Genomic DNA, 26,496 nt, shown 5'->3' with positions numbered 1-26,496 from the left:
AGGCTTCAGAACATGCCACAGCTGTGGAAAACCTCCTGCACTGGTCCTGTTCCAAAGAAGGCAGGTGCCACCTTACCTCATTTCCTGTTTATTTCATGTTTAGTTTTAGAGCACTTTAAAACAATAGGAATTTAACCCAAAGTGATGTACAAACCATATACCACATAACACAAAAAAGTAAGAATTTAAACAACAATAAATAAAACAAATGACAAACAATTTTAAAATCAGGACAAATGGTAAACAAACAACTCTCAAGCCAGGGAATAAAAATAAGCTTAAAGATGTAATTAAAAAACAGGCAGTGAGGGGGCTATCTTAACATTCAGGGGTAAACCATTCCATAGTTTCTAAGCCAGGACAGAGAAAGCCCAGTCTCCTCTCTGTTTTAGTCTAGCCTTTCAGACAGTCAACAAAAACAGATCAGCAGACCTGGAAGACCTTTCTGGGGTGTACAGAATAATTAGGTCATTAAGGTAGGTGGGAGCCATTCCTTTTATAGCTTTAAAAGTAAACAGGAGAAAATTAAAATTAATTCTTAACTGTACTGGAAGCTAATGGAGGGATGCAAGTATTGGGATGACATGATCACACTTCTTAGTGCCTGTTAAGAGATGTGCTGCAGCATTTTGTACCTGCTGAAGGTGGGAGAGAGAAGCCTGACTAACCCCAGAATACAGGGCATTACAGTAATCAAGTCGCGATGACATAAAAGCATGTATAACTTTCTCAAAATCATCAAATAATACAATGGTCTTGACTCTGGTTAAGTCTTAGTTGAAAAAGACTTGATTTTATTACCCAACTAATTTGATTGTCCATTTTAATTTCATCATCCATAACTATATCCAAATTCCTTGTGGAGGACTTAACAAAAAGTTCCAAGGGACCTAGTAAATGGGGGGAATTGTTGTGGTGAAAATTGTCACCAGAAGGCTTTTTACCTGAAAATGAAGGCTATTAGGACTTTGGATAGGCAAACAGAGTTTTAAAGCTTTATTGCAATAAAACAATACAAATAACAACACGGACTCGACCCAAAACGGCCAAATTGAGCTGAACCCGGAACAGTTCAAAACCCAAAACTTTATATATAATTTCTTATCACTTTGACCTCATTAAATTAGCTCATTCTGCACCTGTTCTTACTGTCCATTGTTCAACTCTAGTTTCTGTTTTGCTTAATTCTCATTGGTCTTTGGCCGGGCAGGTGTTTTCCTTTTTCCATATTTGGGCTTTTATGGTGTCATTTCCTTTTCTAAGCCTTTCAAACTATGTTAGAATGGTGGCCTGAAGCTAAGCTTTAATTAAAAAGAAATATGGTATATGCTTTTATTTAATAATTTGCTTGGCATGCTTGATTTGCCTGAATTTCTATGCTAAAGTTAATTTCTAATATATTCTAATATATTTGTTTGCTAGTGCCTGAATATACTAATTTTTCTTTCATGCATTACATCATTGTGACCTTGCTCATAGCAAAAACCTTTTGCTGCCTTTTTGCTGATTCACCAATCCAGCTGGTTTCTTATGTGCCTACCAGAGCCAATTTTTATGTGGTATCTTTCCTCAGCTTCCCAGCCTTGAACACAGGTGTTCTCATCCTCCTTATCCTGTCCTCGGGTAGTTTCTGTGTGTCATTCTTAATCCTATTCTATCCTTACTGCTAATCTTCCTTTTTTATTAGAAAATGAAATATGCCTGATTTTTTAGTTAACTATATTTGCTTGACCTATCTTATTTGCTTAACATTCTAATTTATGCTTAATCTAATGTTTTAGAAGCTTTTAACTACTTTTTATGGCTATTTATGTTAATATGCTATTTATGCTAATATAGAAAATTTTCTCTTCTATAGAATCAGTGGTCCTACTCAGTCAAAAAATGATAAGTTCAATTTTACTCTCATTAAAGTTAAGAAAATTTAAGGCCATCCAGGCTTGGATGTCCTCTAAGCAGTCCAACAACGGTTTTGAAGAGTTATCGTCCTGTTTTAAGGCCAAGTAGATTTGGGTGTCATCCACATAACAATAAAAAAAATACCATATTTTCTTAAAATGGATCCTAGGGGAAGAATATGTAGAGAAAAAAGGAGAGGCCCTGAGAAATTCCACAGTGGAAAGATACAGAGGAGGAGTTACAGTCACCAATATTGACAGGAAAACTTCTGCCAGACAAGTATGATTTGAACCAATCCAATGAGGTCCCTTTAATGCCCACACAATGCTCCAGGCGGGAAATCAGTATGTTATGGTCTACTATATCAAATGCTGCTGTAAGATCTAAAAGAACATGGATGGCATGATCACCATCAGTAGCTAAAAGGAGATCATTAAAACTTTTAAGAGAGTAGACTCTGTGCTATGAAGGCTTTACAGCCTGACTGAAATGGTTCAAGAATACCATACCTGGCCAGGAATGATTACAGCTGTATTAAAGAAAGTTTTTCCAGAAGTTTGGACAGAAATGAAAGCTTGGAAATTGATCTAAAATTTTAAAGAATTAAGATGTCCAAATTAGTTTTTTTTTAATTAAAGGTTCCATTAAAGCATGTTTAAATTCCTGCAGCCAGGCTACTGTTAATAATTCCTTGGATGCTTAGTCCAATAATCTCAAATATCTCCATAAAGAGACATGGTCGAACAACATCTGTGGTGCCTGAAAATTAATTTCATATGGCCAATGAAATCCAGAGATTGATGGACCATATGAAGTGGGTGCAATAAGCACTCTAATGGTTGCAATCGTAACCACAAAAAATGCAGACATTTGTCACAGGTATCAGAGGAGTCATCTAAACTATGGGCTTGTGTGGCATTAAGAGCAGTGTTAATAGTACTGAAAAGAACATCAAGTTTATATTTATTCTTTGAAACAATATTTCAGAAAAATATTTAGTCTTTTCAGTTTTAACATTTTTCTGATACCTGTGCCAGCTTTCCTTTAGAATATTGAAAGACACCTGCAGCTTATCTTTTTTCCACTTTTGCTCAGCCCTCCTGCATTGTCGTCTGATTAAACAAATTGTATCGTTCAGAGTTTTATTTATGACACAGGGTTTTAAAGGTAGCAATTATGTCCAAAATGTTCTGACAAGGGGAAAGAAATAGCAGGTGTAGCTCTTTAGTATTATAACAGGAAGGGGTGATTTAAGTACAACTCGACATTTTTAAAGGCAGCAGTAAAAGATGCAGCTGTGGAGGATTTAATTCTCCAACATCAACACACTGGAACGTTCAGCCTAGAAAGATAGCAAGGCAGAGAAACCTCAAATAAAACAGACATATATATGGTCAGAAAAAACTGCATCACAAATTTCAATATTAAAAACAGATAAACTATGTAATAAAACTGAATCAAGTGTATGTCCCATCTTTTAAGTAGGGCCAGTATTAAATTGTTCAAGATTGAATGAATCAATAAGATTTAAAATGTCTTTAACAAAGGGCTTGGTTGGACAGCAGACATGATTATTGAAATTACCAGCAATTAAAACTCAGTTATATTTTGACATAATTCAAGAAAGAAAACTCATTGATAAAATCCTTGTTACATTCAAGTGGGTGGTAAATCATTGAGTACAACACTGTGTTGTATCTATCCAGATCAAATATGTTTGTGTCAAAGCTGAAATAGAATGCCAATGACAATTATGTACTATTAAAACTTTTCTTAAAAACAGTTGCTACTCCTTCTCCTCGTCCTGTTGTCCTTGGTGTATCAAAATAAGTGCATTTCAGTGGTAAAAGTCCAGTGAATAAGCTTGACTCACCAACACTCATCCAAGTTTCAGTCACACAAAGTAAATCGAAGCCACGGGAAGTGAAAAAGTCATTCAGGATAAAAGTTTTATTAAGCAGAGATCTAATATTCACCAGGGTATCCTAGATATTTCTGGACTGGTCACTAATTGGGGTGTCTGACCGAGAGGTCAGAAGCTTCGTGGGTATACCCCACCTTGCCGGAGATGGGGCTGACGATAATGGGGAGACAAGAACTACTCCTCTGTGCCAACAACAGGTACATGCCTGATGTATGCAGGCTCCAGCATACAATAGGAGATAAAGCATTAGCGACCCGAACCACATCCAGCCAACAAGCCACAGGGAACACTCCAAGAAAACAATGTCAGGGAGGATTTTAGTCTGATTAACAAACCACTACGTCTTCTATAGTGGCAGCAGCTATGAAGCTTTTTTCGGAGCAGCTCCGCAAGAGCATAGCAAAGATTAACAGGTACTCCCAATAACAAAGTTGGCAAATTATACTGTGTATTCTGGTTGTGCGTAACTAGGCTCTAAGAAGTAAGTCTGATGAAGAGAAGAGTAAACCAGTAAGAAGACAAACAACAAAAACAAAACAAGCACAAACACTGATTGACAGCAGGTCATATACACTGGCACCATCACATCACTCAATATTAGTTCATCTGATGACTACAGACCAGTGACAGTCTCACATCATGAAGACCTTTTAGAGATTTGTTCTGGACTGTATGATTCATCTTGTGGGCAAAGTTTGGAGTGGAGGATGCAATTATCTGTCTGCTCCACAAGACTTATTCTCACCTAGACAAAGCTGGCTGAGGATGTTTTTTTTTTATTTCTCAGCACCTTCAATATCATCCAGCCATCCCTGTTAATTGGTAAACTCAAACATATGCAGGTGGATGAGCTTACAGTGTCCTGGATAATGGACTATCTTTCAAGCAGACCGCAGTTTTTGAGACTCAAGAACTGTGTTTCTGATACAGATGTGAGTAACACTGGAGCACCACAAGGAACAGTCCTGTCTCCTTTTCTCTTCACTATGTACACCTCAGACTATATAATATAACACCAGGCCATGTCACTTGCAGAAATTCTCATTACATGTCTTTATGTTATGTGTCGTGGATTCTTCGTTGTCCTGTGTTCTATGTAGCATCACGGTCCTGGAGGAAAGTTGTTTCGTTTCACTGTATGCTGCACTACTGTATATGGATGAAATGACAATAAATACTCTTTAATCTTGAACATGATTCTGCACCTATGGTGTATATTGATAAAGGCAATGAGACAGAGTACATGAATCAGGTTGAAAAGGTTGTTTCTTGGTGGAAAGAGAATTGTTTGCAACTTAACATCAGCAAAACCAAGGAACTGGTTATGGGGCTTTTGCCACACCAAAGAGCTTCTATGTCCGGACATTATTCAAGAAGTGGATTTAAAGGTTGTCCTCTTTTACAAGTACTTGGGGGTCCACATTAATGACAGGTTGGACTGGTTTTTGAACACAGGGGAACTGTTTAAGAAAAGGCAGAGCAGGCACTTTTTCCCTAGGAGACTGTGTTCCGTTAATGTGGGAAGTGACATCCTTCATGCCTTCTATAACTCGGTGATGGCCAGTGCAATTTTCTGCACTGTGGTGTGCTGGGCTGGCAACATAACTTCTAGAGTGGCCCACCGAGTCAACAAGCTCAGGGCAAACTCAGGAATAGGGTGCACTTTGGACCTCATGGAGGTAGTACCAAAGGAGAAAATGAGAAAATTAAAACAAGTGCCATTATGCAAGATGCTGCACATCCTCTTTCTGACACACTAATAGTGAGTACTTTCAGCCTACAAATTATTGTGTGTGAAGTGTGTATATAAGGAAACATTACTTGGGCTCCTACCTACAGCAATATGCCTGTATAAATGCCTCACTGTGACTGTGACAACCCAGTACGAACTTTCTTTCTTTTGAATTTTTTTTCTTTATAGTCATTCTGGTATGTGTTCAGACCAAAGTGTCTAAATATACAGAAAAATATACACATAAATATACCTATCTATCTATTTACGTATGTATTTATTTAAAGAGCTTCTGTAAAAAGCCAAATTTCCCCCGGGCACAACTAAAGTTCTATTTATCTACAAGGAAAGTCAAGCCATGTCTGCTTTATTGAAGAGTCCCAGTTGTTTATCTAGGTGCCTAGCTGTACAGTAGAATGTGCCACAAGGGCAGTAGAGTGAAAAGACAAAATCACAGTGGGTTTGAACACAAAAAGATATTGTATGATACACTCAAGCCTATGATCAGGAAGAAAAATACAATCCTGCAGCCCCTCACTCTGAAATACAGTTAGCAGGTGGAGAGGACATAATACTGTAGATTGAGAATACAACAAGCTCCCTTCACAACAATGAAACAAAATCGCTACCTACAAGATCATGTAGATCAGACAGGCTGTTTTCATCATGTTTCTTGGCATATGCAAATACAGAAGCTGTCCATGCACAGCTCTCATTTGTGGAAACATAAGCCAGCATGATAAGACAAAATGCTGAAATCAAAAAAAGTTTTCAAATTCTATAGCATCAGGGCACAATTGCTGCTGACTCTGTGGCGTAAGGAGCAAGTGGAAAGACAGAAGCTTCGTAAACCTCTCGGTCCTGCAACATATCAGGGAGTATATCCAGCAAATTCCTCAAATGTACAGAAAAACTGCAATAACAAATTCAGACAGGTCAATTTTTGCCCAAAGAGGACATTTCAACATGCAGTATGATACTGGCAATACCAATCCAGCCAGTGACAGAAATGTTAAATCACATAGAGAATCAAAACAGAACATCCCACAGCAGTTTGATTTTTCCCAAAGGGTAAAGGTATTCAAGACATCACAAAGCACTTCATCTTCAGAGAAATGGTAATTTCAGGCATCTTGAAGTTTGATAATTACCCTGAAAATTATTGGGATTGGAAGGCAGAATTTTTGAATTTTACTAAATCCTTACATTTGTCAGCTGCAGAAGAACTAAATTTGATTTTCCAATGGCTAAGAGCAGAGTCATCAGAGCATGAAAAGAGGATGTAAACTCTTCAGCAGGTCTCAATATGACATAGCAAAGGTCAGTGGAGAGTTATGGGACACCAGAAGCAATATAAACACCACTGCTTGAGAAGCTTAAAGATTTTCATAATCTGAGCTACAGAGAATAACCTGGAAATGCTAGAACTGTGGAACATTCTTCTTAAACTAAATTAAGCTAAAGGGTTATCTACCAGGACTCTCATACTTGGACAATGTTCATGGAACAATCCTATTGAAGAAAAGTTCTCATACAGCTTACAAAAAAATGGATATTTGTTGGATCCAAATACAAGGAAAGCTACAGGTCAGTATTCCCCCGTTTCTTTGAATTTTTCTAATTTGTTCACCAGTAAGCTAAGAATATAAATGATTCCAGTTTTTCTTTCTCTACATCTATTAGTCAGCTCCTCAAACAGATAAGCCTGTTAAAGCCAGTCAAAAGCCTCTGCTTTTGTGTATAGAACAGTTATTCCCTCTGATAACATAGACTGTGAGAACAACAACAAAGAGTTAAACACTGAAAGCCCTGACAGATGATGTCCAATACAAACAAAGCCCCATCATCTTAAAAAGTGCAAAACCTTTAGGGGCAAACCAATTGAAGAATGGTACGCCCATCTCAAGAAAAATGGCATTTGTTTTACATGTTTTGGGTGAATTCAGCATACTGTGAAGCTTTGTATCCTTGCCCTAAGAGAGCTGCAAGACTGAGAAAGATTAAGCCAGAAAGGAAGAAGAAACCTTAGCGTCTTTATTCGCAACGAAGTGCACAGACATTTGTGGTGGAACTAAAAGATTGCAATAATGCTCCAAAGTCTGTATAGTAACAGCAAATCCATCTGGAAAATAAGAGAAATCATCTATCCATCCATTTTCTAACCCGCTGAATCCAAACACAGGGTCACAGGGGCCTGCTGGAGCCAATCCCAGCCAACACAGGGCACAAGGCAGGAACCAATCCTGGGCAGGGTGCCAACCCACCGCAGGACACACACAAACACACTAGGCCAATTTAGAATCACCAATCCACATGTCTTTGGATTGTGAGAGGAAACCGGAGCGCCCGGAGGAAACCCATGCAGACACGGGGAGAACATGCAAACTCCACGGAGGGAGGACCCGGGAAGCGAACCCGGGTCTCCTAACTGCGAGGCAGCAGCGCTACCACTGCGCCACCGTGCCGCTAAGAGAAATCAATGAAGATATATAAAGCTATTGATGAAAAAAGTAATAGGTCACTTGTAAAGACATTGGCATTAAAGCAAGTACAGTTTCATACATGGTGAAGACATGTTTGGGAAAACTGGAAACTTCAGGAAGATGAACTAATGGTTTTACTACTGTATCCCTTTATGGGGAATTTAAGCTTCTTCATCCCAGCTTAACAGAATGTGGTATGATACCAGATGACAAGTCAGAAATCCCTTTTCCAGGGATTGTTCATAAGCAGTCAGAATGAAAATGCATGTTTTTGGCAACAGCCACGGTCATTTCCTATATTCAAAGAGTTTCTCAGCAAAGTATGGAGTACTTTGGGTCTGATACCAAACAGTTTGCAACAAGATATATTTATGTAGATGACTGTCTTGGTTCAGTTAGCATGTCTGACAAAACAATGCTTATTCTGAACAAAACCAAACTGATACTAGCAGAATCCAAGTAAGACTCAAACAGTAAAAGCAAGCAATGGAGGCTTTTCCACAGGGAGACAACACTAAAGATTTGAAATACCTTCATAACTGTGTAGAATTAGTTTCCTTTCAGAAGAGTTTGGGGACTTAGTTGGGATTTAGAAATGGAAAGCTTTTCACGAAAAGGAGTTCTCAGTTCTTTCTACTATAAGTTTATATCACCCAAATACCCCCTTTTATTTGCAGTAACCAAAACAATTCTTAGTTTAAGAACTATCATCTGTAAAGAGTGAATGGGATGTGCAATTTTCCCAAGAAAGATAAAAGCAATTTAATCAGCTGAGATAATCCTTAAGAGCCTCCGGGAAACCTATACATACTAGGGTGTTATGTTTCCTTTTCATTGTCTGCAACCTGTAAGAAGGAACTGTGTACTTTTTCAAATACCTCTACCACTGCAATAGAAACAGTGGCCTATCTGAGAGCTATCAAATTAGAAATAAATGCCATGTTGGATATGTAATGGGAAAATCTAAATTAAGCTCATGACCTGCTGACATCATTCCATGACTGGATCTATGTACTGCTATACTAGCAGTTGAACTGTTCAAGTCTATTAGAGACTAAATAGAAATTGATTATGATGATATATAATTCTTTAACAATAATAAGTAAATAGTAATATCGTTCACTGATACACATACAATACAAAGAGGATTTTTTTTTATGTTTTCAATCAAGTGGCTTGGATCAGAAGGTTAATGCATCTTGATTAATGGTACTACATTCCCACAGAACACAATCCTGCAGATTATCTAGGCCCTCTCAAGCAACTTACTTACAACACTCTATATGGTTTCTGGGTCCATCTTTTCTGTCTAAAATGAATATAGAGGAGTCACAGAACTTGACCATCTGAAACAGACCCATATGTTCGACATTCAACATGTTCGTTGCATCCCTCATCCCTCTGAAACACATCTAGCAAATTTCCAAATTGGGGGCACCCAGTAAAACTATAGCTTGACATACCCACGTAACCAGATCTTTGCAGCAAAAGGTCTGACAATGAAGAGAGTAGGGGTTGCAAAGTTACAATAAGCCATGTATCAAAGCTGAATTTTTATAATACAGGACTGTAATAATTTCTGCTGTCTAACATAAACAATGTAAGGATAAATACAAATGTCTTGAGAAACAACAGACATTCCCTAAGCAACGTCTGCTTAAGAAGCTAAGCCCAATGGTGGGAGAAGATGGATTGCTGTTAGTTTGAGGTCACTTATCCTCTTCAGACTTAAAGAAAGAAGAAAAGCACCCTGTTGTCATTCTTCACAGTCATCATATTGCAGCCTTGCTTCTCAGATATTAACATGAGCACACAAAGGACATCACAATGCAGTAGGGGTGATTAGGCCTGCTGAAGGTTGGATCACTGGAGGTAAGCATCTGGTCTCTCCTATAATACAGAAATGTGTTATCCTTTGCAAGTTCCATGAAAGATGAGAAGTTCAGAAAATGGCAGAGTTATCAGCAGACAGGATTACCCCAGTACTACCATTGATCAGTGTTGAAATGGACTTTTTTCATCAGAAGTTACTCATTGCACAAGACACAGAAGCGTAGACAGCAAACACTGAGCAGTGGGTTACGTGCATGTCTATCAGTGCTGAACACATCCAGCAAATTGAGTCAATGTATTCATCCAGCCTTATCAATGTGCTAAGAAACTTTTTCTCTGTTCATGGACCAACAGGTGTACTCGTCTCTGACATAGGGACAAATTTTATTGGTGCCTGCAAGGAGATGAACATCAGTGCTAATGAAGCTACAGTAAGCAATTACTTGCAGGCTCTTTAATCCTCCATATTCACCACATATAGATGGTACCTGAGAGAGTCTGATAGGTATTGGCCAAACATATTTTGAATGCTATGTTGCTTTAAGCAAAACATACTCATCTGACTCGCAAAACTTTGAGCAACTTTATGGTCTTTAGTGCCAGTATCAGTGCACCCAGACACACCCACAGTTTTATAGACCAGCTCTACCCTTGATCCAGAAGGTGAATTTCTTATCAACTCCCTCTGGAAGCCTTAACACAGCAAAACTTCATACAAGACAGTGGAAACAGTGCAGTGTCTGGCAGATAATTTCTTGAAAACTTGGAGAAGAGAATACCTGTTCAGATTACATGTTCACATTATAAATTCACAAAAAACCAAGGTGAAAGTCAAAATACTTGTAGTGTTGCTAAATGACAACCCAGTGAGCCATGACTCATAGGACTCATTGACAGTATCTGCCTAGCAAAGACAAAGTCGTGTAGCATGTGTCTGAGAACAGCGTGAGGTATCATAGTTCTTCTTTCAGAAAATTTCTAAGATATGTAAGCAAATAATCAGTCATTTATTTTTCAGTTTGGTGGCATTCATAGTGTCATGACTTTGTCATCCCGTTATGTTTAAAAGTATTCTCAATTTTGATCTCGGCTTTACGCTGCCTTTTTGTGTATTTCATGGTCTTTGCTACCACCTACAGGACATCAGTGGTAATGACAGGCGTTCTTACCTGAAATGCATGGGTGGATATAGTGCTAGGGTGTTGTACCATGTTAGCCATTATGAATGTAGAGAAAAGTTTCAATACCATCGCTTCCATGCTGTGTTTTCCTTTCACATTTAGCTTTCAAGCCTGGGACATTACTTGCCTTTTCAAAGCATGAATTTCAGTACATGTCATTATAAGAAAAGTCTAACTTTTCTTCTTTATTGAAGAGTTCAAGATATTTATACAGCTGTACAAAGTAACGGGTCGCGAGTGTAGTTTAGGGCAGCCATAATACCAGGGGCAGAATGAAGTGAGGATCTGCTCACACATTCCTCACTTTTATCACCAACTAGTATCATGATGGCAATTGTAGGTAAAAAAATAATTATGTTGTAGAGTGAAGAATATGGTAAACGTTTTTAAGGAGTTTTTTTTTTATTTTAATGCAGTTGCCTTAGGGCCTGCCTGAGGTCAAGGTTGCCTGTGCTTAGCAGAGCAGGTTGAGATCTAGCCTGCTTCCTTTCTTCTTTTTGGAGTTGTCCTCTTATTTTGCACTGGAGGAAACTCAGTTTCATAACACTGTGGAAATAATTTGTCTAAAATGAGAGCAAGCTTGTCAGGTTCAGTAAGAGTTTCCAGAGGTCCCCCACATTATACATGTGACCACAGGTGGAGAAGGAGGGAGTCAAAGTTAGGTAGTGCAGCCAGAAAGTAAACATAACAGTTGAGCAAGAAAGCTGGTGATAAAACATCTGATATGATTCATTTTGATTTCAACCTTTGCATTAATTAAGATTGAAATTTCAGTAAGGGTTGAGTTGAATTTTGCATGTGCCAGTGTTAGAAAAGAAAAGGATTGAGTTCTTTAGACTGCTTTGTTTGTGGTGCCCACTCACATTAAAAACTGGCATAACACCCCACATACAGGGTGCGGATCTTTTGTCTGCACTAATTTTTATCAACCTACGTTGGACATTTGGCTAAACTGTAGATACATTTATAAAAACAATATTTTATTTACATAAAGTAAATACAGTATATATATATATATATATATATATATATATATATATATATATATATATATATATATATATATATATATATATATATATATATATATATATATACTGTTAGAGACGGCTGGCATTCTTGGAGTTGGAGTACACTACAGCCCTGTTGGGTTCCATGTTCCATGTTGAGCCCTTGTGTATAGGTCACGATGATGCAACACCAGAAGTACTCCCGAGATTCTGTATATAAGGAGCAGCCCCACCTCATTTGGTAGACTGAGTTGGGAGGAGGTGAATGAAGCTCTCCTAAGAAGTGTGGAGAAGGAAGGAGGCTGCAAGAGTCTGAAGGAAAGAGACAGTGCTTGTGACTGTGGGTATCAGTCCTTGGAGATTGCCCTGGATTCCTTTCCCTAAATAAAGGGGCTTTTGTTGGATGAAACTAGTGTCGCTGCCTGATTCTGTCAGGTTGGGGTGGCAGGTATGCTATATAGAGTACGGGGTTACTGCCCAAATGAGGGCGAAACACATGTTGCGTACTCTTTGCATTATTTGACAGTAAACTATGCAACATTTCATGATCTGCTTCTCGCAACTGAAGAGGGCACCGTGGTGGATGCTTGCCGAATGGCAGACCAACCACAAGCGTTACCTGGTAGATAACCACCCACACAATTCAGGTCAGGATGCAATGAATATATATTGGAACCCTTCCAGCCAGTACAGGCACAATGGTCTGGGAGAATGTGGCCTCCAAGAACAGACACAAAGACCTGGCATGGATGGCTATCCAGGGCACTTCCTACCCCATTCCTTCATGCACACCAGGGAATTGTGCAGATTCAAGCACTACTCGTAATTTTCTTGCAGGATGAAAAACACTACTGCATCTCTTTTGGAAATGCCTGGTGCATGGTTCTTTGTACATGACTGACTGCTTTGCCCTGTCTGTCTTGTTGAAAACATTTTTCTAGTTATGGTTTTGCATGCCATTGTAAGAAGTGGAGGGGCCACATCTGTTCTGAGTACTGCAGGATGGAAAGGATCTCATTATGCAGCACCATTGCTTTGACTTTGAAGTTGAGATCTCTGAGGTGCCACAGTCTGATCTTCTGTTTGACCTTAATGAATGTCTTATCCCATGTCCTCAGGGCTTCTCCTTCTCTGCTAAACCAGATGCCCATGATATTGAAGTGTATTCTTATGGGGAAGAGAAGAGGGTAGTGCACAGCAACTTGGTATTCTCTGAAGACTGCCGTTTTTGAATTACCCCATGTGAACATTCCCCCTGAAGCTCGTTTGAAGTCCTTGCAGGTCTCTTCTAGTGCCTTCATTGATTCCTGTTCTGCATAGATCACGGTGCCATTGTCCATGTAGAGTGAGCATCTGATCTGTTATTTGTCCAGTTCTAGTATGTGTAATAATCCACCTAACAGTCATTACCAATTTAAATAAAAGTCGACTTTCACATAGTAAAAAGAAAAAGCACTTGCCAAAGTGCTGGGGTGCATTTCCGTGAAGATTTTGTCTTTGCCTTCAGCAGGTATATATAGTGCGTCATTGGCAATTGGTCGGATGTGCCTCTAGGTCAGGTCTGCTGGAGGACGCTGCACAAACCCCATCATAAAGGCAAGTGTCTCCCTAGCCCCTGCTGTGGATAAAGAGAAAAGTGCGGATTGTTTTAATTTGGTTAATTTTGTGTATGCATGCATTAGTTTGAGAAGGGGATCCCCAAGAGAAAGTCTCAAGGTAAAGTTATAAAGAAAAAGCAACTTGCTTTTGTAGCACATACTGGCTTCTCTGAAGGTAGAATTTCAGGATGTGCTCAAGCTTGCGCACACATGAGGCCACTATCCTGTTCAATACATGCCTTCCAGGGCTTGAGTGCAACACCTGTGTAGAATGCACCTGCATCAGTTGCAATTGGTGTAAGGGAGCAGTGTGTCACATGATTGCTTGAAGATTTCAATTCCAGGTGTAAGAGATCTTTGGACTCAATCAAGTGGAGAGTGTGGTTGCTATAGCTCATTCTACAATATACCAAACATAGCGGCATATGCATTATTTGTAAATATCCATCCATCCATTATCCAACCCACTATATCCTAACTACAGGGTCACAGGGGTCTACTGGAGCCAATCCCAGCCAACATAGGGTGCAAGGCAGGAAACAAACCCCGGGCAGGGCGACAGCCCACCGCAGGGCTATTTGTAAATATCTTTTTTTGTATATAAGTTATTGTATTGTTTTGGTGGAGGTATTTGTATAGATTTTGGGTTTGTGGTGCACTTTTTGTTTTTCTTGGATATACACTGTTTTTGTCTTATAAATATTTTTGTGAATTTATTGGCCTATGTTTGTGTAGTTTCTTCCTGAGCACATTATCTTTATTTAGGAAGACTACAATTTTTGTGTATATACATTTTTCTCTTTAGTTTTGCATTTTGGGACTGGAAAATTTGTAAATATCATTAACTATTTTTGATTGAGGCATTATTTTATTTGTGTGGGATAAAAACAACAAATACCACCTTTTTGTGTCTGTGTCTCCATGTCCAATTTCTCTCAAGTTTGATCCTGGTCTGTCCCAAACTACAAGACACCCTCTCTGTAATCTGGTGCCAACTTTGTCACTTCACAGGGTATCACAGTATGCTGATCTCTCTGATCACTAGCTTTCATCTAAAGTGTTCAACAAATATATCCATAAAACAGACAGAAAAGGATTGAGAGAGACAGTCTTGTCTGACCCCAGATAGGACAAGAAAGGGGGCAGTTTTCCAGCTATTCACCAGCAACATGCTGTTGATGTCATGGTACATCAGGCAGGTGTACAAACTGAATATCTCATCCATTCACAACCTTCAAATCACACTAATAATGAACTTGTGGGTTACACGATAAAAGGCCTTCTCTTGGCCCAAGCTGACCAAGACCAAGTTGATACAGCAATAATTCAAATAGTGTACTGATTCCCTGATCAAGGCCAGACTGTCGGCTATCCTATGGCTGCAATGCAAGCACCTCAGGAGAAGATCTGGCATTACGTAACATTAGTAATGACTAATGAATACCAGTATTCAATTTAATCTGGAGCTTGTCACAATTAAAAGACAATTTTTATTTCTTCTTTCCCATTGATTTATGAACTGAAAATGAAAAGTTTAGTAATAATGAAAATGTAATATTCTGCAAAGTTTGAGTAAGTTAGAGAAGAGCTCCATTAATGTGCTTCGGCAAATGGTAGAAGAAAATCAACTTTATACTGAAGAGATTTAACACAGAGATTTGAAACAGAATGTTTTAGCTCTTAAACATTCATTGGGTGGAGGTTTAATAAGCAGTACTTACTTTTTTTCTTAAACAATATTTTACTAAACTAATAGGCTCCTTTTCTGATGGATAAATGGCAAAAGTCTACAACACCCTATTAAAATTTTGTTAAAATAAAGACTAAATCAAACCAAAGCATGTCAGATATTTTCACTTTAAAGAAATGTTATAGCGAATATTGTTTAAGTGAAAATCAACTGAATTATATTTAATTTAAATAATTTAGACATTTTATGTCTATTTTCAATAATATCAGGAAGATGTCACTCCAAACAGGAAATATCTAAACAGACTCCTTGTCGCAAAGAACATTTTGTTTATTCTCAATATAATACTAAATCTGCAGTTTAAGTTTGCATTAAATTGACATTGTCATGCATGCGTGTTGGAGAACATCCTTGCCGGATCAATCTGGGTATGTAATAACCTGCCGAAATGAGAGTTGGCGCTACTGCTAACATTTTCATCTCCTTCTTTCCCCACAGTACAGAGAAGCTGCCCGGTAAAGGCATTTAGCCTTGCCCCTTCCAGTCCCACTGCTATAAAGTCCCGGGTATCCTGGAAGGAGGTGTCACCTTTTGACCAGAGTAACCTGCGAGAAAGAGCTCCACTAAAAACAGATGAAACCTTTCCTCAACCCACTTTTTGAATCCCCATAAGAGGCACACACACCAATGAGCGCTATTGTCATAGAAAAAGACAGGTTCTGCATTTAGTAGTCAACCCTGTGACAATTAAAGAAACTGAACAACTCATTTTTAAATCAAGATATCATTACTGTGAACACAAAAAGAAAGCCAATAAGATGTTAGCTCAACAAATCCACAAGCAGAAAGCTCACGATGCAATCCCAGCAATTAGCAACACAGAGACAAAATCATTGATCATAAAAAAATAATGCACACATTTAGAAACTACTATAAGTCCTTATATTCTACTGAGCTTAAAGAAGACAAGAAACAAGACACACACCTGAGAATATTAATGGACATTATTACTGACACTTTCAACACATTTTAGAAATTAACAACATTTTACAAATTACATAATCAGTATGTATACAATATGACATGCTTGGGCTCCAAACCCATCATATACATTGGGGAAAGGTTCAACACAGACAATTATCCAGGAATAATAAAAAATATTAATAATTCAACGTAAAAAATAAATGATCAACATGGCAACAGGAGTGCAGATTTAGACTTTGAATGCATTGCTAAAGACAGATTTAATTCAAAGTATAAACAGCTTTTAAATGGGCCTATGTTAAAAATTGCATTAAACTCTGTAAATACCATTCTTTGTTGCTTATCAGCTTCAATAACTTCACTGCTCTTCATTTGTTCCTGGTACCCTATTAATTTTTCCATAGTTGGTCGCTCCCTGAAAAAACTGACATTGAATACATTCTTTGTCTACATTACAAGGATTCTGTAAACATGGGTAAATGTTTAGAGGTAATCACTATACTTTTATTCGGAGGCGTGACCACGGGGGGGCTGGGGTGGGCACTGCCCCTCCAGAGACAAGCCGTGCCCACCCTGCGAAATGCTCTGTCTGTTCAATGAAAACTCTGAAGAAGAATAACATTTGATTTTCAAAACTGAGTTGCTTTCCAATTACACAGGCACCGTGTTGCTCACAGTTTACTTCGCCGCACATTTTGCAGCACATTTTGCAGCACATTTTGAACCTGTTGACCGCATTCTTTAATTAAAACAGCGTATACGTTCCATTCTTCTTTTATTTTCTGGTTGGTAACACCAAATGCTGTGCATAGGTGGCTTGTTAAAAAGCAGACATCTTCAACCTCTGTCCCTCCACAAGCTGCTGGCTCCATGGTTGAGCCCAGCACCGCTGCTACCAACATGGAGCACAGCGCACCCACGTCAGGAACTGACACTCCAAAAGACGTAAATAAGCCTACACAATCCTCCAGCTCTGCGTCCGTGTCGAGTAATCCAAACCTCTGCCTTCAACAACATATACAGTCCGGTCTGCCTGACTTAAATATGGACAGCCCATCTCAGCCCATTTTAATTAATTATCCCAAGCACGCATTCGGAAAGACACTCAGATGTTTTAGTGGAAGCTGGTATCAGTCTCGACCATGGCTTGAATATTCTGTTGTCCATGATGCCAGCTTTTGCTTTGCCTGCCGCAAATTTAGTGTTTCCAATTCGGACCGCGAGGACATATTCACCAAACATGGCTACACTAATTGGAAAAAAGCTCTAGAAAAAGATGGTGGCGGCTTCCACAAATACTTGTCTACTATCCCGCATGTCAGAGCCATGTCTGCATGGCAAGAGTATCGGAGCCAGACAGAGACGGGTGAAAGCATAGTTCAACTACTGGGTCCAATCCCAGATAGAAAAGAATAGATATTATGTGAAAAGCATTGGGGGTTTCAGTCAATGAACTGGCTCTGCGTGGTCACAATCACATAGGTGGGGAGGAGGGACTTTTCCTTAAGTTCTTTGATTACACAATCAAAAAAAAAGCCAAACTTGCAGAAATTGTAAAATACATCCCAGACAACACACAATACACATCCAATGTAATTCAAAATGAAATAATTGAGACTCTTTCCAAAATGGTGGTAAAAGATATCAGGACCAAATATGAAAAAGCTGATTCTCCTGGACTTTGCATTAAAAGTGATGGTACCAGGGATTGCTGTGACATTGAGATTGACATTGTCTGTAGTGATTAGCTTTGTCCAGAACTCCATCCCTGAAGAACGCCTGATTGGCTTAATGGAACTGAATCTCTCTGAGCTAGGTTACAGCCCAGACAATTTAGTGTGTCTGTGTTTTAATGGTGCTTCTGTCATGATGTTGGGGGCAAGGGGTGGTGTACAGGCTTTGTTACAAGTACATTCCATATGTAGCTACAACCAGCAGCTCCATTTAGCAGTGATACATGCAATGGAATCAGAACCTCTAAGTAAGAAGTTCTTTGACTGGTCAAATTCATTAAACACATTTTGTCACAGACATTATGTTTCACACACACACAATACACCCACACTGAAAAGACTTCTAGAAATACGATGGACCAGTCATTATGATGTCACAAAGTCCATTTTCAACAATGAGGAAGCTATAATGGGGCTTCTCTCAGAGGTAGCAGAGGCTGACACTGCCCCTTTTGACATTTGCATAGAGGCATGTGGTCTTTTGACCCAATTAAAAAAGCAGAATTTCTTCAATACAGGAAAATTCCTCCTTCATGTGCTTGGTGTGCTGAAACCAGCCAATGCAATTCTACAGACACATGCAGTGCATTTGTGCACTGCTGGAGAGGTGGTGACAGTGTCACTGGCCACACTGACGGAGATGAGATGCGACTCATTCTGGTAGAAGCATTTCTCTCAGTGTGAAAGTAGGGCTAATTCATAGCTTGATGATAGTATTGTCGTGTCTACACTCAGGCATGGTGACTCTGATGAACAAATTGCTCCTAATTAGACTTTTAGAAGGGCTATGTTCAGCATTCTTGATAGAGATATTGTGGAAATGGGAGACAAGATCCTCTCAGAGAAATGTTGAATTATTGAGGGCCACATCGCTTCTTCTGCCAAAATCAGAATTATTTCTTGATCATTCTCTCCTGAAACCACTTCAGGCACTTGCAGGCACAGAGCAAAAACAGCATAAGCTTGCAAAATGAAATGGCTGTGGTAAAAGCAATGTTGAGCAATAAACTGCCAGCTGATGCTAATCTCTCTGAAGCAGGCAAATGCATTCAGTAGTACAAAGAGGCCTTCCCTATGTTGCATTCGCTCTAAGTCACAGCACTCATCATTGGTGTGTCTTCAGCCACATGTGAAAGCTCTTTCTCTACTTTGAACCGCATTCTCACTCCACTCCGCCGAACAATGCTGCATTCAAGGAAGAGAAATTTAGTCATTCTGGCACATGAGAAAAAAAATCACAGAAAATCGACATGAATTAATTTATTTCAGAATTTGCCAAGAGTAACAGCAGACTTGTCCTGTAGATAATATCCAGGTTAAACACTGGAAACTGATATCCTATAGCCTCCCTAATGACTACAGGGAGCCACGTTTCTGTTCTTGCTCTCTTGATATTTACATTGTAGATGTAGTTCTATATTTGTTCACAAAGAATAATAATACAAGTTCCATTGCCTCTGTTAATTTTATTGAACAATAGGTTATGATTTATGCTGCAATTTTTGCTTTTATATGTTATATAAAACTATGTTGTTATTATTATTTGACCCCCCCCCTTCAAAAATGGGGATGGATGGATGGATGTATATTTTGCCCCCAGACAAGCCAAATGCCCACCCACACATGATGTTCTGGTCACACCTCTGCTTTTATTTGATTGAATTCTTCTGAGTAAATAAATATATCTATATGGTTAAAGTTTATGAGCCTACATAATACAAAAAAATCAAAGTTACCATAAGCTACAATTATGTACAGTGAGATGCAAAAGTTTGGGCAATCTTGTTAATAGTCATTATTTTCCTGTATAAATCGCTGGTTGTTACGATAAAAAATGTCAGTTAAATATATCATATAGGAGACACACACAGTGATATTTGAGAAGTTAAATGAAGTTTATTGGATTTACAGAAAGTGTGCAATAATTGTTCAAACAAAATCAGGCAGGTGCATAAATTTGGGCACCGTTGTCATTTTATTGATTCCAAAACTTTTAGAACTAATTATTGGAACTCAAATTGGCTTGGTAAGCTCAGTGACCCCTGACCTACATACACAGGTGAATCCTATAATGAGAAAGTATTTAAGGGGGTCAATTGTAAGTTTCCCTCCTCCTTTAATTTTCTCTGAAGAGTAGCAACATGGGGGTCACAAAACAACTCTCAAATGACCTGAAGACAAAGATTGTTCACCATCATGGTTTAGGGGAAGGATACAGAAAGCTGTCCCAGAGATTTAAGCTGTCTGTTTCCACAGTTAGGAACATATTGAGGAAATGGAAGACCACAGGCTCAGTTCAAGTTAAGGCTCGAAGTGGCAGACCAAGAAAGATTTCGGATAGACAGAAGTGAGGAATGGTGAGAACAGTCAGAGTCAACCCACAGACCAGCACCAAAGACCTACAACATCATCTTGCAGCAGATGGAGTCACTGTGCATCATTCAACCATTCGGCGAACTTTACACAAGGAGATGCTGTATGCGAGAGTGATGCAGAGGAAGCCTTTTCTCCGCCCACAGCACAAACAGAGCCGCTTGAGGTATGCTCAAGCACATTTGGACAAGCCAGCTTCAATTTGGAATAAGGTGCTGTGGACTGATGAAACTAAAATTGAGTTATTTGGGCATAACAAGGGGCATTATGCATGGAGGAAAAAGAACACAGCATTCCAAGAAAAACACCTGCTACCTACAGTAAAATATGGTGGTGGTTCCATCATGTTGTGAGGCTGTGTGGCCAGTGCAGGGACTGGGAATCTTGTCAAAGTTGAGGGACGCATGGATTCCACTCAGTATCAGCAGATTCTGGAGACCAATGTCCAGGAATCAGTGATAAAGCTGAAGCTGCACCGGGGCTGGATCTTTCAACAAGACAACGACCCGAAACACTGCTCAAAATCTACTAAGGCATTCATGCAGAGGAACAAGTTGTGGAGGACTGCCGGCTTCCCATGCCGGTCCTCACCCCCAGGCCGCCGGGAGGAGCTCTCCCGACAGCAGGATCGTGCCCCGAGGTCCAGCAGGGCCTTATGGACTTTGTAGTGTTTATACACAGCCCTGCTTGATACCTTGGGGACCACCAGAAGTCGCTGTGGGGGGGCTGATGGGCTCTGTGATGCCATATGACCCGGGAGTATGTCACGGTCACGTGACAGGAAGAAATGTCGTTCTCCCGGGTTGAAGTAAAGGACTGATTGCCCTGACCCGGAAGGAATTAGGAACTATGGATTGATGGGACAGAAATACCTCCGGGTCAGGGGCTATAAAAGGACTGTGGCTCAGTCCAGACACTGAGCTGTGCTGGGTGGGAGAGGAGCAAAGTGTCTGGGCGAGGAGGAGTGAATAGTGTTTTGGGAGTAAAGTGGTTTATTGTGTGAGTTTATGAGTAGTGTGGAAGGTGCTTGGTGCACTGTAGAAAATAATAAAAAGTATTGGACTTTTACCTGGTGTTTGGAGTCATCCCTGAGAGTTCAAGGGAGCACTAGTGCCCCCTACTGCCACAAAGTACACCGTTCTGAAATGGCCATCTCAGTCCCCAGACCTGAATATAATTGAAAATCTGTGGTGTGAGTTAAAGAGAGCTGTCCATGCTCGGAAGCCATCAAACCTGAATGAACTAGAGATGTTTTGTAAAGAGGAAAGGTCCAAAATACCTTCAGCCACAATCCAGACTCTCATTGGAACCTACAGGAAGCGTTTAGAGGCTGTAATTTCTGCAAAAGGCGGATCTACTAAATATTGATTTCATTTCTTTTTTGTGGTGCCCAAATTTATGCACCTGCCTGATTTTGTTTGAACAATTATTGCACACTTTCTGTAAATCCAATAAACTTCATTTCACTTTTCAAATATTACTGTGTGTGTCTCCTATATGATATATTTAACTGACATTTTTTATCGTAACAACCAACGATTTATACAGGAAAATAATGACTATTAACAAGGTTGCCTAAACTTTTGCATCCCACTGTATATTGCCTTGGTTTTCTCACTTAAGTAAAAGGGATTCAATATTTTTAGAGAAATGTGAAATGCAAAAAAAGCCTGCCAATACAGCCCATTTGCTGCATGTTATCTTTTAATGTGGCACCTCAAACGCATATTTTTTTCTGAAAGAGTCTTGAAGACAGTCTGCCAATGTGCAGACATTCTACACTGTCAACAATTCGAGATCTGCATTTATCTGGTATTCATATTTGTTTATTAGGGCACATTTGTCTGATTAACTTTTTTTTATTATTTTGTAGATTTAGGATAGAAATTGGTATGTAGCCATATATCATTTGAATCACCTTCAAAATTAATTTGAACAGTTGAACAAAAAACATACATAAACCAAAAAACATAACTGAGACATTTAACTGCTGTCTGAATGTGGCCTTTTTTAGGATGTAGTAATGTATAGAGTCAAATGTAGCTGGTATGGATTTTCCAACTTATTTTTTATTATTATGTCTTTTTGTAAAGCAGTGCTATAGGATTGCTCTTGACCCCCCAAACCCACAGATGAAGCCTATTACAATATGTAAAAATCAGGAAAATAAATGGCAATACAGAGTACTAGCATATGGCATAGAAATCCGCATGCACCATTTTGATTCTGGGATGCTCACAATGTGGTGAGGCTACAGGAATTGCATTCTGAAAAATTCTTAATTTTAAAAATTTTTAAGGATAGCTGTCAGAGAAATTAGTATTTTAAATAAAGAAAAGACAGTTACAAATAGCTCCATCTCCTGGACATCCTTTATTACAATAAGCTTGAGGGAGTCACGTCATGTAATCAAATCAAAGCAGCATGACAAGCTTAAGGAATGTGTAAAAGTAACAATCTTAAGTAAGTTAACTTCATTTGCATAGCACATTCAATAGGCATATTAGTTGCACCAACCAGTATACAGATAAATTGTATTTTTTATACTTATACCTTAATATTATTTTAATTTTCCATAATAGTTAAACAGATTTAAGTCTCTGGCACACATCTATATATCTAAAAAAGGAACATATTATTTATACATTCTATACTATTATATTATCACTCCCTTGGTAATGTGTTGGGTGCAAATATTTCATGTCTTAGTTAAACAGGCAGTTATAGTTAAAAGCACTTGCAATATAAATAAGACACTGGATGTGTATGTAATTCTTAAGGCTGCAATAAATGTTTTGTATAATTATTTTGTAATGTTAAAAAAGTTACATAGAATGCCTCTTTTACCAAAGTGCTACCTGAGGTGATCGCCCTATAGCCTCACACCATGTGCCAGCCAGGTAAGTACAGATAAGTAAAGATTTATTTTTCTTGATGCAACACTTTTAACTTGTCCTTTGACAACCACTATGTGCACCTTTTGTTAAAACATGTAAAAGTTTTATTACCTGTCAGTCTCAGATGCTAAACCAAAGACTATGAAAGTGGGCTGCCATTGTACTCTTCATGTGTTTTCAAACTATACAGGTGATAAATTAAAACGAATAATGCCACATTATATACCACATTATATACTGACAACATGTTATAAATGTTTTGTTGTTGATAACAACACATACACCAAAACTCAATAATTAATCATCAATAGCAAAGTTTTCTTGATATATTCAAGCAATTCAATTTTGTTTTATTAAGCATTTCTTTTGCCATATACTGTACAATGTGACATTAGGAACATTGAGAAATCTTCCCTTTTAACTTTAGTGTTTGCTATTCTTTTGTCAAAAATTTCCATTAGTTTATTTTTGCTCATCTTTTACCGCTGATTTTTTTCTGCCTTTCATCATAGCATCATTTCACCTCTTCATTTGTGTCTTTCACTTTCTCTTATTCTCTGTCTATTTCACTTTCTATCTTTCCTGGAAGCTGTGTGCAGGACTTGGCTGTATCCAATGCCAACCTCACAGAGCTGTCCTGACAACCTCTACCTAATTGGGCACACCCTTACAACATGCTTTAAAAGTACCAGACAATCTCAACATTTAAACTACAGCTTAATTTATTTCTCCTTGCCAGTTCACCAACATCTAGCACAATCTGACATTGTTGGCATATTCCACAGCATTTATATGATTTTAACAAAGTTAATTACTTGCATCATATTATCAGACTTTACTGTCTTCTGTTTATTGTTTGTTTTTTGCCCTTAAAGGTGTGAAAGAAGTGAATGCAAGTGGCAAAACATTTACTGTAAAAAGTACTCTGGAACTGCAAGCTGATAGGAATGATGATGGGGCTACAGTCATCTGCAGAGTCGACCATGAAGCTCTAAGTTCAACACCACAACTGGCCACTCAAGTCCTTGAAATTCATTGTAAGTTATACTTTAACTAGGTTTTCTTTGGCTTTAATTTTACTGTTGATGAAAAGTGTGGTTATTAGATGTGGCTATTATTTAAAGGTAAATAACTAAACAATATGAAAAGAATAATGTGCATGACTGTTTATATTTTTAAAAAAATGATTAGGAAATCTGTATATCAGAAGCCTTCTTTATTACTTAATGTCGTTATAAGATATTTAAAAAAATGAAGTAAAAAATGAAAAAGCAATATACACTTTATGGCCATGGCATTTGATGTGACTAAATGCTGTGGAGAATACTAACAATATAAACTTTTGCAACTTTATTAAAACTATAAAAATATTCAATTTTCAAAAGTACCATACATAATGATTTTCCAGAAACAATATTTTACATTTTTGTTACATAAAGTAACATATGAGTATTTATTAAAAATGTATTTTTTTCTGAAAATGTTACATTCTGGCATTGAACACATGATAAACTGGAAAAAACAAATCAAATGAAATAGCGCATTTATTAATATTAAGACTAAGAAAGATGTGGTAACTGGGAAGTAAAAGACAAGCAGAAGACACTAGCAGAGTAGTGTCAAAAAAAATTGTAGTGTAGTTACAAAAAAATTGGAATAAGGTTATCAAGAGCTATTTAGGACATAAATAATTCTTATCCCCTTGTTGCCTGAATTTATTTTCAATTGTATAAAAAAATAAATGATTTGTGTTTTTGCTGTCAAATAGATGCTAAATTAAGTGGAGATTGTTAATTTGAATGTAGTACATATATTAGATATAAATTTAGGTATGATGCAAATTAGCGACATTAGGCATAATTGGGTATAATAGTAATTAAACAAATTTTCCACTCTCAGGTATGTAGATTATTTTATTGATGCTGTTATTGATCAGTTCCTCTAGTCAACAATCCAAATTACAAAAATTTTCCAAAAATCAGTAGAATGTCATGAAATTAACAAAAAGTCACATGAGGAGAAACAGTCTTACTCATGGAATTCTCGAAAGCAGTTGTTGTTCTTGTTGAGGTACAGGTGAACATTGCACTTTGAACATTTGATTACAGCCTGGCCCTTACTATTTGGGTGTTTGCAGCGTTGCCGTCCACTTTCAACCACTGGCCAGTGACCCACAGCATCTGAACGGACTTCCAGTGTTGGAATAGCCTTAGCTGGACCTCGATGTTTCTTCTTTTCGAAATCCCTTTCAAAATCAGGTGAAGGCCTCCCACTCTTCTTCCTTGACATATCCTTGCCTTGCATGCAGAGTGCCTTTGCAATTGATGGTCTAAAAGCAAGCAAATCCTTCTGCTTCTTTCTTGGAACATCCAGTGAGTCACAATCACGTCGATACAACAACCAGCTGTTTACAATGGCCATATCAACCAAATGAAAAAAGAACCTATGATAGTACTTTTTTGACCTTATGTGGATGCGATAATATGCAATTAGTGCATCAAGAGCATCAACACCTCCCATAAACTTGTTGTACATGATGTGATGTTTGGACATTCTATCGACACTTTCTTTTTCGACTTTCTATCCCATCTTTCTACATTAGAAACACGCTGGGTACTGGCAAAAGTGCTGGCAACGATCACCCCTCTATTATCAAACCATTTTACTGCTCTTATTTCTACATTGACTACAACAACCTTTTTCTCTTCAAATGTCCCTCTTTTCTTCTTCTTCATATCGGTGTCTATGCTGAAATTGCACCCTTGCAGGCGACTTTGCTGCACAGTCCCAAGGGCTGGTATTTCCTTGTTTGCAAGGGCAACAAACAAGTCCAAGGAAGAAAACCGGTTGTCAAAATACAGCAAGTGATTGAGAGCACCAGAAATAACTTGTGCAAGCTTTAGCACAATGTTTCCACTTGCACCAATGTTAGGTTCTCCAGGTACAGGATCTATTTTCCCTGCAAATATATCAAATGAATGCACCAGGCCTTTTGTGTCACAAAGCACAAAGATTTTGTATCCCCATTTGTATGGCTTCTTGGGGATATATTGCTTTAGACTTGATCTACCTTTGAATGGCACCATTTGTTTATCAATAGACAACATTTGATCTTGTGGGAGACCCTGAAATTTTGTGAGAAGTGAATCAATAATTGGC

At 38.4% G+C, this 26,496-nt stretch overlaps 1 protein-coding gene across 1 annotated transcript in view; it reads left to right on the top strand.

The window, feature by feature from the left end:
• The window catches only part of LOC120524434 (cell adhesion molecule 2-like), a 481,595-nt gene that overhangs the window by 375,661 nt on the left and 79,438 nt on the right, over positions 1-26,496 (top strand). Inside the window, exon 7 of the mRNA XM_039746287.1 lies at positions 24,213-24,374. Coding sequence (XP_039602221.1) covers positions 24,213-24,374 — 162 coding nt within the window. The remainder of the gene's footprint in view (positions 1-24,212; positions 24,375-26,496) is intronic.

Source organism: Polypterus senegalus, chromosome 2 (genome assembly GCF_016835505.1).
Source record: "Polypterus senegalus isolate Bchr_013 chromosome 2, ASM1683550v1, whole genome shotgun sequence".
Lineage (NCBI taxonomy): Eukaryota > Metazoa > Chordata > Cladistia > Polypteriformes > Polypteridae > Polypterus > Polypterus senegalus.
The sequence above is the reverse complement of the archived record's forward strand: the minus strand, read 5'-3'. Positions and strand labels throughout refer to the sequence as shown.